The 13,193-nt window shown below is 41.1% G+C and overlaps 1 protein-coding gene across 13 annotated transcripts in view; it reads right to left on the minus strand.

Moving 5' to 3' along the window:
- The window catches only part of TCF4 (transcription factor 4), a 1,236,777-nt gene that overhangs the window by 568,723 nt on the left and 654,861 nt on the right, over positions 1 to 13,193 (minus strand). For all 13 annotated transcript variants that reach the window (XM_069627021.1, XM_069627025.1, XM_069627024.1 and 10 more), the window contains one exon: positions 4,068 to 4,132. In XM_069627021.1, coding sequence (XP_069483122.1) covers positions 4,068 to 4,132 — 65 coding nt within the window. The remainder of the gene's footprint in view (positions 1 to 4,067; positions 4,133 to 13,193) is intronic.

The raw sequence follows: 13,193 nt of genomic DNA on the forward strand, positions 1-13,193 counted from the left end.
CCTTGGTTTCGTGCCGAATGCCGTAAATAGCGCTCGAGTATTGAAACAACTGCGTCTTAACTCTGTTGGTTCCTGCCTCTCTGCAGCGCTTGGATCTTTTCTGGATCTGCCTCCTTTTTTTGTCCTTGGACTTCCTTGCTTGCCCTGTTCTCAGTTTCTTGTCTTCCCCCTTGCTTTCTTGGGCACTGCCTTGGTCCCCCCCCCCCGGGTTTGGGTTCCCTTTAGTTTTTTCTGGTTGTTTCCCTGGAGCCATTCCTGATTTCTCCTTGGGTGGGCTTCCCTCCTTTCCCTCCATTGTCCTGGTTGGTCTCCTGGGGTCTCTCTGCTTATGGTTCTTCGCCTGCCTTGCCTGGGTACCAGTTTCTTTGGACTTTCTTCCTGCAACAACTGCTGTACGCCCTTCTGGATTTACCTGGTGAAGTCCTGTCAACCTGCCAATTGCCTACCTGGACCACAGAGTATGTGAATTCCTCCACCTTCCATTCTACAACCTTGGACTTGCCTTCACTACTCTTCCTGAAGTACCAACAACCGTCACCTTCCCTGTCAGTGTTGCACTATTCTGACGTCATGTTAATCCGCAGGGAAGTGTTCTCCGTGGCGTCAGGAGTTGGTCCCCGTTTATCCCCGTACCATTAGGGCTGGGTTGGGATTGATTCCTTGCATCATCTTTTCATCACCCTGCCCACAAATCAACCAGTCTGGCTTCTCCAGTACGAACATCTCCTAGAATCACAGGTACGCAGCATCCACGTGACGCACATCTTAACAAGAAGTATCAATCTCATGTGGATGGAATTCAAAAGCACAGCAACCATATGTCATTAAGCCACACAGCCCCTATAATTTGACAATGCTTATATTAGTGTGCTGTGTAAGAACTGGCAAGTCTAATGCAGGCATTCCATACATAAAAATAGGGTATGATGAACCCGGCGTTTGTCTGCAAGGGTACACACGTACACTAGAAGTGTGTAAGTAAGTGCTTGTAGATATGTTGACTACATTGCATTGACCGTAGTTGTCCTGCTAATTTTATAAGTCAAGAGACAAAGTTTCCACTAGAGTAAGGATGTTTGCTTTGGTTTCAGGAGACCACCAAGTAAACAGGTGCTGGACACACCCAAAATGATTTAAGAGAGAAATGGTGATAAGCACTCTTCTTTTCAAAAAACCTTTAGAAAACTGTATAAGGAATTACTCCAACAGCACTGAGGCTGTGTTTATATTGTACTGCAGGACTACACAGCCAACTCGTGCCTGTTTGCATAAATTATGAAGTGTCAACCAAATGTGGTGTGGATATATTGAAGATAGTGCGACTACTTTATTGTTTTACTTTACTAATGCAGTTTCAATGAAGATTATCCCCTGAAGACTTTCCTATTCCTGAATACTGATATTAGTGGGAACGAAACACGTTGTGAAGTGTTGTTAACCTACACTACAGTAGCTTTGCAAAAAGACTAGGGAACTGTTTGAGCTACACTATCGTTGCTATAAAAATCAGAGACTAAAACTGTGATATTGACAACATTCAGTTGAGAATTGCAAACCCTGATTATTTGACATTCGTTAGCATTATATTTTTTTTTTACTGTCATTTAATTATGGGAGATTTGTTGGTCATTGCACACGTCACTTTATTGCTGTGCACGTCACCGATTAGTTGGTATTATGTAATTTTAAACCAACATTGAATAAAATATATTTTTGCATGAGGTATATACGTTTCACATGATTTGATTACTCGGAATTTGAACAAGAATTTGGTAAAAAATAGCCAACGCAAGACCCGTGTCAATAAGCCCAGAGTTATACGAGCTATTGTTCTATACTCCCACAATGTATTTCTGAAAGGGTATGTATTGTTTATTTAAGCGTACGACCAGGGTTGACCCTTTCAATATAGTGCCCTGGAGTCTCCCATTGTTTGACGTTAAAGCAAAGACTACAGCAACATTGATGCTGCACAATCACATGATGGCTGTGGGCTGAACCAGCTCAGAAAGGCTTGGTAAAATACAATTAACTGTCTTTTCTTCAGACAAGATAAGCTGGACATTTTCCAACCCAAAACCTACACAATGAATACTTCTGACGCATGATGGGTCAGCAAGGAGGGGAGCCTTGGTGCCTACACTGGGCAAATTGATGGAACAGGAGTTGGTCCTCTGAAACAAGAGAGGGAGGAAGATGGGTGACAGAAATGCAAAGCTTTAAAAGAATGATCGTACAGAGATAAATGACCATAGCCGGAGGAATCATACCTGAACATTTGCCCACACAACCCCCACATTTAACAGACAGTGTCCCTGCTAACGAATAATTGTAAATACATTGATGGCTAATTTTTTCAATCAGAGCTGCATGTCCAGAATTTCTTACTATAACTAGTTCAGTTTGTTTTACCGGTTAGTTAATTGTTATAGGGACCAGCACTAAAGTCAACACATATGTATATGTTAAAATAAAAATTCTATATGAAAAACATATGTAATACCAAAATGGTTGTTTTAGGCATTCAATGTCTGTAGCAGTATTACAAACAACAATGGTATTTACTTTGTTTCAAACTATGGATTGCTCAAAATGAAGGTGTAATCCAATCGAGATGGAACATATATCAAGCAAATGAGAAGAAAGCTTTGACTTCTCCAGCAGGTATACCAGCATTGCTACAATCAAGTAGTTCATGGTTACCAGGACATTTCTGTTTCAGGTATAGAAAAATGAAGTGTATATAATCAAGCATCCCCCGATTTACATATTAACATTAATGGTTGCATTTTCTGAATTTTATTTATTCAATTATATGTTTGAATGCCACCTATGGGTCTGCCACAATAACAAATATATTCAGCACTGAAAAAGCTGGTACGCAATGTATTGCTGGTATTTATGGTGTACTAGGATTTTCTTTACTACAACCAACTGGCAACATCGAGTTTTAAATGCTGGTGGTAAAGATGGCGGTGAAGGCAGGGTGCATGAAAGTCATACACGGGAATGCCATCAGTGGCCTTAAGTGCAGTCCGCATTTAAAAATCTGGCCTTGGGACATTGATCCAGCATCCTTTGCTGTGGTGCTATTCCAATGACATTAGTTTGCTGAATAATGGTAGGTGAGGGAAGGGATGGGTTGTCCTGTGAAAACAAGAAGTTTTAGATTAACTTCCTATCTAGTAGATGAGTCGGGAGGTAAAACGGAGAGAAAAGAGGATTTTTTTTCGTAAAGGAAGTATTTAATTTAATGGCCAATTGATATTCCTTGTGTTGTATTGAACACACTCAAACAAACTATTTGAAAAAACATAATTGCAACAAACATGCCTGCAAGAGAGGAAAAGGGCAACGCATTTTACATCTTTTCAAACAGAAAAATCCAAAGAAATTAGTAAATACCACAATATAAAAGGAATTATCCTTTAAACTACCTCCTTGTCTTAACAATGCTAAAGTGAACGCTGATGTTAAAAAGAAGGCCTACCTCGCTGGAGAGAAGAGCGTGCATGGACAAAAACAAATGCAGCACAGTAAGCAATGGTTTTTTGTTTTAATCATTTGATGAAAGTACTCCCGTTGCCTTGCTCATGCAGGCAGCGCTCTAGCCGGCTGGCCTCGACTGCCAGCCAAAAACAATTCCGAAACACAAAAGGACTACAAATCATTTGGGGTCGACGTTTTTAGCTCTCAGTGCAACCCTGTTTTCGCATAACATTGTCTAACTAGTAAGAAAACTATCATTTAGCACAATACCCACCTAAAGCCAGGTTTTGGCAAGGGTGGTGCGACGCTCCTCCATTTAAATCGCACAACACTGGCCACTAGGAGAAGGACTCTGGTTGCGAAGAAAACCATTGAAGGCATTCGAGCAGAATCGAAACGCCCCAAAAAACAGCCTCTTAAAACCCCTTCAAATGTATGCTGAGAGATATCTTGGCTTCTGAAACCCTCAGCACATCTCTCCAAAAGATTAACATGCACGAATACAATTTACAATCCTGCTAACCTTACAGGATATTTAGCGCGACTATTCAAATTCGACTGCACACAGTCTAACGTACCTGGTGGCACCCTTGTAAATCGGAGTCTCTCCCATAAGATGCATAGGAACCTCTTTCTGCTTTACCTACAAACAACAAAAAGGACAATGCACGGTGTTAAAGCTGCAGTAACACAACTGACAAAAAAAACCGCTCCCATGTGAAATATTGCCACATTGGTAAGAGTTTGCATTGCTGGAAAACTGTATGCTAATCAATTGGTATCCGACTTTTTTCCAAAATACATACATACATATATGGCAACTGTGAATAAACATAAAGTGATAAAATCTGGTGCTATCAAAACTCCCCTCCCCCCCATTGGCTTTTGCGACGATAGGGAGAGCAAGATCGACTTACATTATGCGCGTGTGCTTCCTTTTTTAATGTTACATACATCTGTTTTGCGGATTTGTGAAGTGATAACATGTATGTATGTATGTATGTATTAACATGATGCATGATCTCACATGAAAGCAAAGTTACATATTCAGAGAGTTTGCGGCTGTTTCAACGTGAAACCGATTCCTCCCAGAGATGCTCCGGACGTGTAGCTTACTGTCCACCATTTGTTCTCACGGTGCTGCGAGGCTGTGTGCGCCATTGCCACGGGCAACCATGTGGTTATGCAAACCACTCATAATCCTGTGTTTGTCATCATGGCTGTGCAACATGAGATGAGACGACAGACCACCTATACAAACCACATATTTCATTAATGGCATAATAGAAGCAATATCCAGCAGTTAATATTTCCTCACTTCAATGGCTGCACATACCAAAGATGGCGTTTAAGAACTGGCCGCTTGCAAATGCCTATGCAGTCCCAGTACTTGCTAGTGTGTGGGTCTACAGCAGCACCCAGAGGCCCCATATCAGTATATTCATTAGCTACTCAACTAATCACATGGTGGGAATGGAGGGTGCTGTCCCCCAATCCCTGCTGTGCACTGAGATGGCCCTGGGTACAAGGCCATACCTTAAAATTGCCTGTCTTCCATTTTCCATCCCGCACACAGTCTATCTTTTAGTCCAGATGGCCAGGGTATGTGGGCTTCAGATGGCACCTTGTAAACATCTGCAAAGCCACCTTCAAGTACACTAGTTTTGCAGAGGCAATGCTGGGGCTGAATATGTGTAGCAAAGGCAGATTGTCTCTTTGAACTTCTGCACCACTTTAGAGATCTTCTCTTGTTAACTTGCGGTTTGTGACAGTAACATATGTGCAGTAAACAACTGATTTAGCCTTGTTTGAGATACAGTCAGTCAGCCTTTCTTCCCATTGAAAAGTGCTGAGTCTTACAGTTAACCTAGAGAACGTGTTTCATATACTTTGAAAGCTAATGGATATTCAAAATGTGCTATTCATAACAGACAGACATGTGCGATGCTTTACAGGGATTCCGTGAAGGTCCCATTCCTTTACTTCTGGTGCACGGCACACATTGACATTCGCCTACTTGCCAGTCTTCTGCAGAGAGAAGTGGTTAGCAAAGCAATTATTTTTAAGACTTAGCCAACCAACAGAATTTGACAGCTCTTCATTTCTGCTCAAAACCAGTATATGCAATGGAACCAGCAATCAATCATTCAAGCAACTGCCTCGAAAAACAACTCCCTCAAACAAAAAAACTGAAAATGAAAGTAGATGGGACACCGGACAGAACCATCATTTAATTTTATAAAAACAAGGCAACCAACCTGTGCCTTGCACCCGTCCATATCTTCGTGTAGTCAAACTTGACTCAAATTGATTACCTAATCACTTTTCGAATTAGTTTTATTAACCACTTAATGCAGTCTGTACATCATTACATATTGGGAAAAGTCTAAAAGAATCGTGCGTTACTTTTTACACATTGTGACAGCAACGTAAAGCACCTTAAGAATTGCAGGTGATAACCAATGATGGCCAGCTTCATCAATCACACTCGCAGGACACTTTCAAAATGTAGCTACTCAGGTTTCTTCTTGTGATTTCCTTTGAGGAACCACACTCATGATCGACACAATGACGCCGTTTATTCCTGTGAAAGATAACCGACTTGCCACTTACCACCCGTTGCCCAAATTCTGAATGAAAGCGGGGAGATAAGCCTTGAACATCAGCCGAATCTTGGGCCAGCCCCGGCCTATTTAGTTTCACTGGTCTGCTGTCAACTGGCCAATCACATGCAGGTAAAAACCATCCATATCCTAAAGCCTTCAGAACTGCATGCACAATGTCTAGAATCGGCTTCATTAATACTGGATATTGACCAAATTCAAACGTATTGGATAGGCCAATAAATACGTGACTCCCAGTCATTATATCTGAGGGGTCACCTGTAAATGCATGGCCCAGAGACAAATCTTTGATGGCAGTCATTTAATACATAGAGTTCTGTGGTGAGAGGACTGCAACATCATGGATGTCATGTAAATAAAAATTATGCAAAACTACAACAGCTGAAATCAGGAAGGACATTGCTACACAAGGAGATATATGTAGCTTTTTGTGACAAAAACACAAAAGGAAAAATTTGAGACAACACATGCTTATGCTTTTCGTTTGGTTCCAAGTTATCTTTCTACTACGAGGTAAAATGTGCCTTAGTGAAAATAGCGTATTCACTTGAATGCCCTTAGTGGGGCTGGCCCCCCAGAGTGGCCTGAAGGGTGTCCAGGGGCGACAGGGAGGGTATGGGAGGTGCGAGGCTCTCTCAAAAGGGAGTATGGTGACTGCTTGTAACAGAATGCATAAGCAGAAACTGCATCTGAGGGGCCCAACAGCAATATTATTTCTCAAGGGTGGGAGGGGGCCTCGGCATAAATAAGTTTGAATACCCCTGCGGGCCTACAACATAGAAATATAGCAGCGCGTTCATAATTGTGATAATGTACACACAAATATATACACGCACAACGTGTGTTAAAAGCATAAGCTTTTATGCCGGCAAAATAGCTCAGCGATTTAACTACATGTCCCAAGTGTCTGTGTTCAGCCTGCAGGCTACAGGTTCGAATCCCAGTAGGGCCAAGCTCAGTGATCATTCCCTTCCCAGCTAGAAGAGGTGAGTAACATTAAGTTGGTAGCAATGGCACATATTATTGCAGTGTAGAAAAGCCGCTGGCATGCGGCATGAAGTGCTTTATGAAAACATGAAATTAGTACATTTCTCATTTTGGTAGTGGGTTGAAATTCTTAAATGCGAAAAGTGGCCCATGATATCTGGCTGTCTAAAAGGGGGCACACTGATGGAAGAGCAGTGGATAGCAGAGAATAGGCGGACCACCAAAACCAGCATATTCAAAATATGCCGCAATTAAAGCAATGCAGCGCTCCTGTGAGAGGGCTAAAACTTCAGGCCTGTGCAGCTGTTCACAGTGTTGGCAAGTCCAAATGCCGCAGACATGGGAACAAAATTCATCTTAGTATACATATTCTTTCTCATATGTGTAATATGCGGTTAATATGTAAACACCATTGTAACAGGTGCAATGCAGGTTTTCTCCAAATATGCAAATAAAACATCCTAACCCTTTTCAGAAACATGTATTAAACGATATTTTTCGCCAAGTACAAGTTATCGTGCAAATAGAAAAGAAAGTAGCATGTTACATTGTTATTGGTCGATACTGCCATCTCAGGCCTCATTGTGTCATATACATACACGCACACATGTTCGCAAAACTGCCTGTTATGCATGTAGTTATTTTCACGCATAGATCTCCTGTGCGAGCCCAATTAAACATGCACGTGGGAAAGTAACATGGCAATGTTAAGTAAACTGCAGAGCTCACCATCTCAAAATTTTGTACAGTTGAACTTGGCCTTTAAAATAAACGTAAACGGGGTCCAAAGCGGATATAATCTAGCGAGACACCTGCATATAAAAGAAATCGACATGTTCTCATTTTGCCTTCAGGGGAAATACTTCCGCCAATAAAACACACAGAGGCATGCATTTGCAGTTTCTTTCACATCTATATCACACAGAAAATATGTGCATATTTACAAACTTTGTAGGTGCATGGATACACAAACATCCACACTGAGGAAATTACAAGTTGTCAGGGTTAAAAATCTCATCGTGCTCTCCTGTTTGCGTGGGGGAGGATAGGAGAACAGCACAGACATGAATCATTCTCAGTAATTTGAGTGTTTCCATGACATCAATGGGCACAGGTCCAGGGCTGCCGAAGTCTACGAGGGACCAGAGAGGCGCAGGAGCCAGCAGGAGGCCGACTTTATTTTTTAGGATTATACTTCTTACTGGGGGGCTCATCTGCACCGTCCAGTAGCCGCCAAAATCTGAACAAAAATTGATTTTTGGTCAAACAGAAATTTGTAATCTGTGAGACCATGTTGTGCTTTAATTCACATGTAGGTGGCAAAAACGTATTTCAGTTCCGAAAAAAAAAATTAAATCATATTATGAGTACGTGCATTTTAGTGAAAGGTTAACACACGATAGATCCGCTTTTTAAATTCCCTCCATAGACGTATAGAGTACACCATTTGGCGCTCGATGCCTATTTCCTACCAGGTATAGCATCCATACGGATTGCTAATTTAAAACTAGATTTCCAGTTCGTTCAGATGTCTTTGGAGGAGCTCCAATATTGTACTTTTCAATAGCAGGCATTTAATGGAGCTGTGCGTGCTTGTAAACAAAGCCGTCGAGATACAATTTTGATTTGCAAGGGCAGAACATTCTAGAGAAACAGACAACTCAAACGTGACGTAGTGATGACCAGCACGTATGGGAAGGAGTGCTAAAGGGTCTCCATTCACAGATGGAGACGATTGATGTGGGAACTCGATGCAATTGCTGCAGAATTTTCGAGACAGACCTTTAGTACCAGAATGCGGCAGCCGCTGCGGATATTATTTGGCACGCCGACAATGGTGCCAGTGCCAAGCCCCTTGGCTAAAACCATTCAAGGGAGACAACGATATTCACATTTTCTTTTTTTGTTGCTTCATGGTCTTTTGTTTTCGTTGTGTAAATAGAAAATCACAAAGCAAAGGTGGAAACATTTCCTGGAAACTGAAATGTTCAGGACAAACAGCAACTCTCATGAGTTAATTTGAAAGAAATGTTACAATCGGAAGTAAAACCTCGGTCTGCATGACACATGAAAAGGAGCACAATCCGGGTATTGCCGGCTCCCATGCCAAACTAAGCCTTTGTATTTAAGATTACTGATGTGATGATAAAGATATTAAACAAAAAGATGTTGACTGGTGATCGTTCAAAAATGGAAGATAATCACAATTGGTTGAGTCGGAAAAAGAAGGATCCACGCTGAAGTACCACCATATGCTGCAGTGCTTTACAATTAAAAACAAACGCATGTTAAAGAAGTAGAAGCATTGCTCCTATACATTCACCACACTTGTGAATGACTCAGGCTTGATAGAGAACCAGGACATTTAAATATTGTTATGTATTCCAAGGATTTACTGCACTATTCCCTGCTAGTTGGACACAACTACATGGTGGCAAGTAATGCAATGAATCCACATTTATAGCATCATCGCGATAACATACATCAGTGATACGCTGCCTAGGAAACCAACAGTAAACCAACATGTGAAAAGGAACCGCTCAGGCTTTGTGGAAGATATTTGGAACCATGTCCTGACCAGAAGTGTAAGGGCAATTAATGCAAGTTAAGAAAAAATTAGCAGGATGTGCTAATTCTCTGCAACTTGGTCATTAGATAAGACTGTCGGTGGCCCCAACATCAAACATGTTGGTTATGTTACTCACCTCTGCATTTCAGGCAGGAATATGCATAACATTATATTGCAGTAAATCAATTGCCATGTTGGGAGCATAGGACACTTGTGGCTTCATTAAAATGACCAAACAAACGATTGGGTTCATGAAATTCGAGGGAATATTCCAGCACTTACACCACTATGGAATCCTCCTTCAGCATGCATTACTGAAACATTGTCGTCAATAATACTACACTGTAAAAGAAATCACATTGAATACAAGTGAAAACTCAAGACAACATGTGGGGTGGCCTGCGCACAGCAATTTGAGAAAAACACAAATGCAAGCAAAATGTGTAATATTTTCAAGCCACTCAAAACCAAAGCTGCAACTTTTGCTAAAATTACGAATTGCCTAATCTGAGGAGAAAGTATAGCAGTTCTAGAAAGAAAAACTGACTTGCAGTTATTCGGCTGTTCGTGTTAATTTTCTTCTACCAAAATAAAGAGTCCGGATTAGGAAACCTACCAATGTTAAGGATATGGACTTGAGAATATGGACTGTTGATAGGGGGTGATAAGGTAATGCAATATGAACTGTTATATTTTATGAAAATGGGCACATTCAAAGTTGCAATTGTGAAACCAACTTTAAATAGAGCCAGCACTGAACTTAGACATAAGGAACTCTTCCAACGCAAAAAGATCTCAACACCCCCAGCATACAGCATGGGCGGACAGATAAGGTCCCTTCCAAAGTTAACACACACTTTGGAGCTGCCCACTGCAGATATGGTTCCTACTTAAACCAGGCAAACCAAACCACACTGCTCCATAAAGTTTAATTGTGCAGTTTTATTACTTCACCTGTGTGTATGTAGGGGGAAGAGTAAAAAAAAGAATGTCAATTCAGATGAATCCATGGTCCTGCTCAGTCAACTTTCTAACACCATCTTGCAAGCCTCTCTGAATGGAAGAATTTTGCACTTGACAGGACTGCATGTCTGGAAACTTCACAAACGGAGACAGAAGTAACACCACAAAACCACAGATATGCTAGTTACAAAGGTTTTTTTCATCAGCCAGGTCTTGAGCCATAAAGACCATATGAGACTGAACAAGTCAACAAGACCAGATATCCAGCCCTGAGGAATATCAAATGGCCATTACATAACATACTTGCTTTAAGAAAAAAAAAAAGACCTTTGTTCTCTCCTTCTTACCTCCTGACTGATCTGTTTGATTGAAGGTTTTATCTGAAACCTCTTTTCACAGGACACCAGTCCCTCACTTAACCACATCTTTTCATTCATTTGAAACAAACTAATGTATTAATTTTTTTTATGACCAAACCTAAGCTGCTCTGACCCTACCACTAATAATATACAAGTGAAGATCAGGAGAATGGCTCCTGTCTCCTCGGTTGCTTTTCAGCAAAGTTCTCCTCCTCAATACGGGATCTTCAGTCTCTTATCTCTTGTAATAAGTCCTTCAGTTCTTTTAAAGGGCTTTTCAAGCCTTAGTATTTTGGTTCCCTTGATTCTTCAGATTCCTCCCTAGACTTCCCAATTCTTGACTGAGTCTCTGAATATATGTTAGACTTCCCAACCCTTATTACTTCTTTAGGACAAACAAATCTGTGCTCGGAACAGCCCTCTTTCCTGTTATTTATCTTCTCACTGAAGCAAGTAGACAAAGTCTTTGTTTGACTCTTGCTTTTCTTGTGATCTTGCCATTCACTGGAACGAATGAGTCCCCGAATGATTTTCATTCTTATAATATTGCAATTCACTGGGACAATAGAATCTATGTTGTCAAAGTCTGTTGTCAATAGCAGTTAACTGAGTCCTGCTGCAGAGATCGGAGGAGCTGGGAAAGGAATGTTGGATCAAGGAAGGAAGAGTAGGGATGCGCCTTTTGAAGGTTAAATGCATGTGTGCAGGGCATGGGGGTATGTGATGCCAAGAGGCCTGGTGAGGATTTAGAGCACTACTACTCTCATCGGAAGAGCCGTCATCCTATTTGAACTGCAGGCACTGCACAGAAGAGGTCAATAAATATGCGAAATTCAAACTTAAGAGTGGTGCCCCAATCACGTCATTCATGGGCAACTATGTTCTCAGAGAGATAGGGGGTGGGGGGACACATGCAAGGGCTGTACCGTGATTTGGGGCGGAAGGAACAAAGGTGATGCCAATACATTTATCTACAAGGGCAGGGAGCTATTTGTGTGCGCTAGTGTCTGGTATAACGAGAGGTACCGCTATACTATCAAACCAGAGGTGACCTCGCTATTCACACTTCAATCAGGCTCCAATGGAGGGGTGCACATCACATGATGGTCAGGACTATTTGCTCATTAAAGAAATGTATTATGGTAAAAATGTACCTAGAAGTTAATCAGCTCCTAGTGACAATGTAGTAGGTCACCAAATCAGGACTGCAGTTCAATGTAGAATGTATGCAGAAGGCAAGACTAAGTGTGCTACTTCCTTACAAATGTCATGGAGAACGGGTGATCTGGTTTCATCCATGAGCATAAACGCAAGTAATACTAACCACCTTTTCATTACAATGTTGCTTCCACTTTACAGAAACATAATGGTTTACAATGATCATATTGACATTTGCATTGTTCTTTAAAAGGGTAAAGCCTTAACCATGACCCTGTCAGATGGTGTAATGGTCCCTGTACTAAGGGCATCTTACTTGTTCCGAAAAGCTTATGAGAGAGGAAATTGGTAACACACACAATATGCCAGTTAAAATGATAATTTAGTCACTGAAAGGGCATGAAGAAACACTAGATTTGTACATCATCCACAATGTCCAGATGTATCCGAATTCTGGGGTGTGAAAAAGGGCACCACAATTTCAGAGCACTTTGTTTAATAAAGTATTTTGAGCTTCATGGCAATATGAGAACATTATAATTTACATTGTCTAAGAAGCTTTTCACTGCTGCCATATAAGTCTACTACTCTTTTCAGCAAAGACGTAGTCTCCATTGATAGTCAAAAGATCTTTCGTCATCACCATGCAGAGCTATCTATTGTGGCTTGCAGTGAAGGCAAATATTGCTGCCAATGCTACCCAAATGAGTACTGCTCATCAAATGAATGAAAAGGAAGTCAGGAGATGGGGCCTAATGGCTAAATTACAGATCTGGGAACCTATACAGTTAGGGTCTAACTCACATTTCCCTTTGTCTCAAATTGTAAAGCTATGTTAAGAAAATATACGGAAACCAAATAAGCAGTGTACCACATAATGCGGTGCCTACTACACTCTCTGCACCATACCTCATGTTTGGGATGCTGCGTCAATAAAAATAATAGTGTAAAGTGATTGGTCCACTAGTAAATACCAAACATAAAAACATATACTGAATCTTTTCTTGAGGTGATATTATCCGCACTCTCCTCAGCATCATTAAG

This window comes from Ambystoma mexicanum, chromosome 6p, assembly GCF_040938575.1.
Source record: "Ambystoma mexicanum isolate Mex_15411 chromosome 6p, UKY_AmexF1_1, whole genome shotgun sequence".
In the NCBI taxonomy this organism is placed as follows: Eukaryota; Metazoa; Chordata; class Amphibia; order Caudata; family Ambystomatidae; genus Ambystoma; species Ambystoma mexicanum.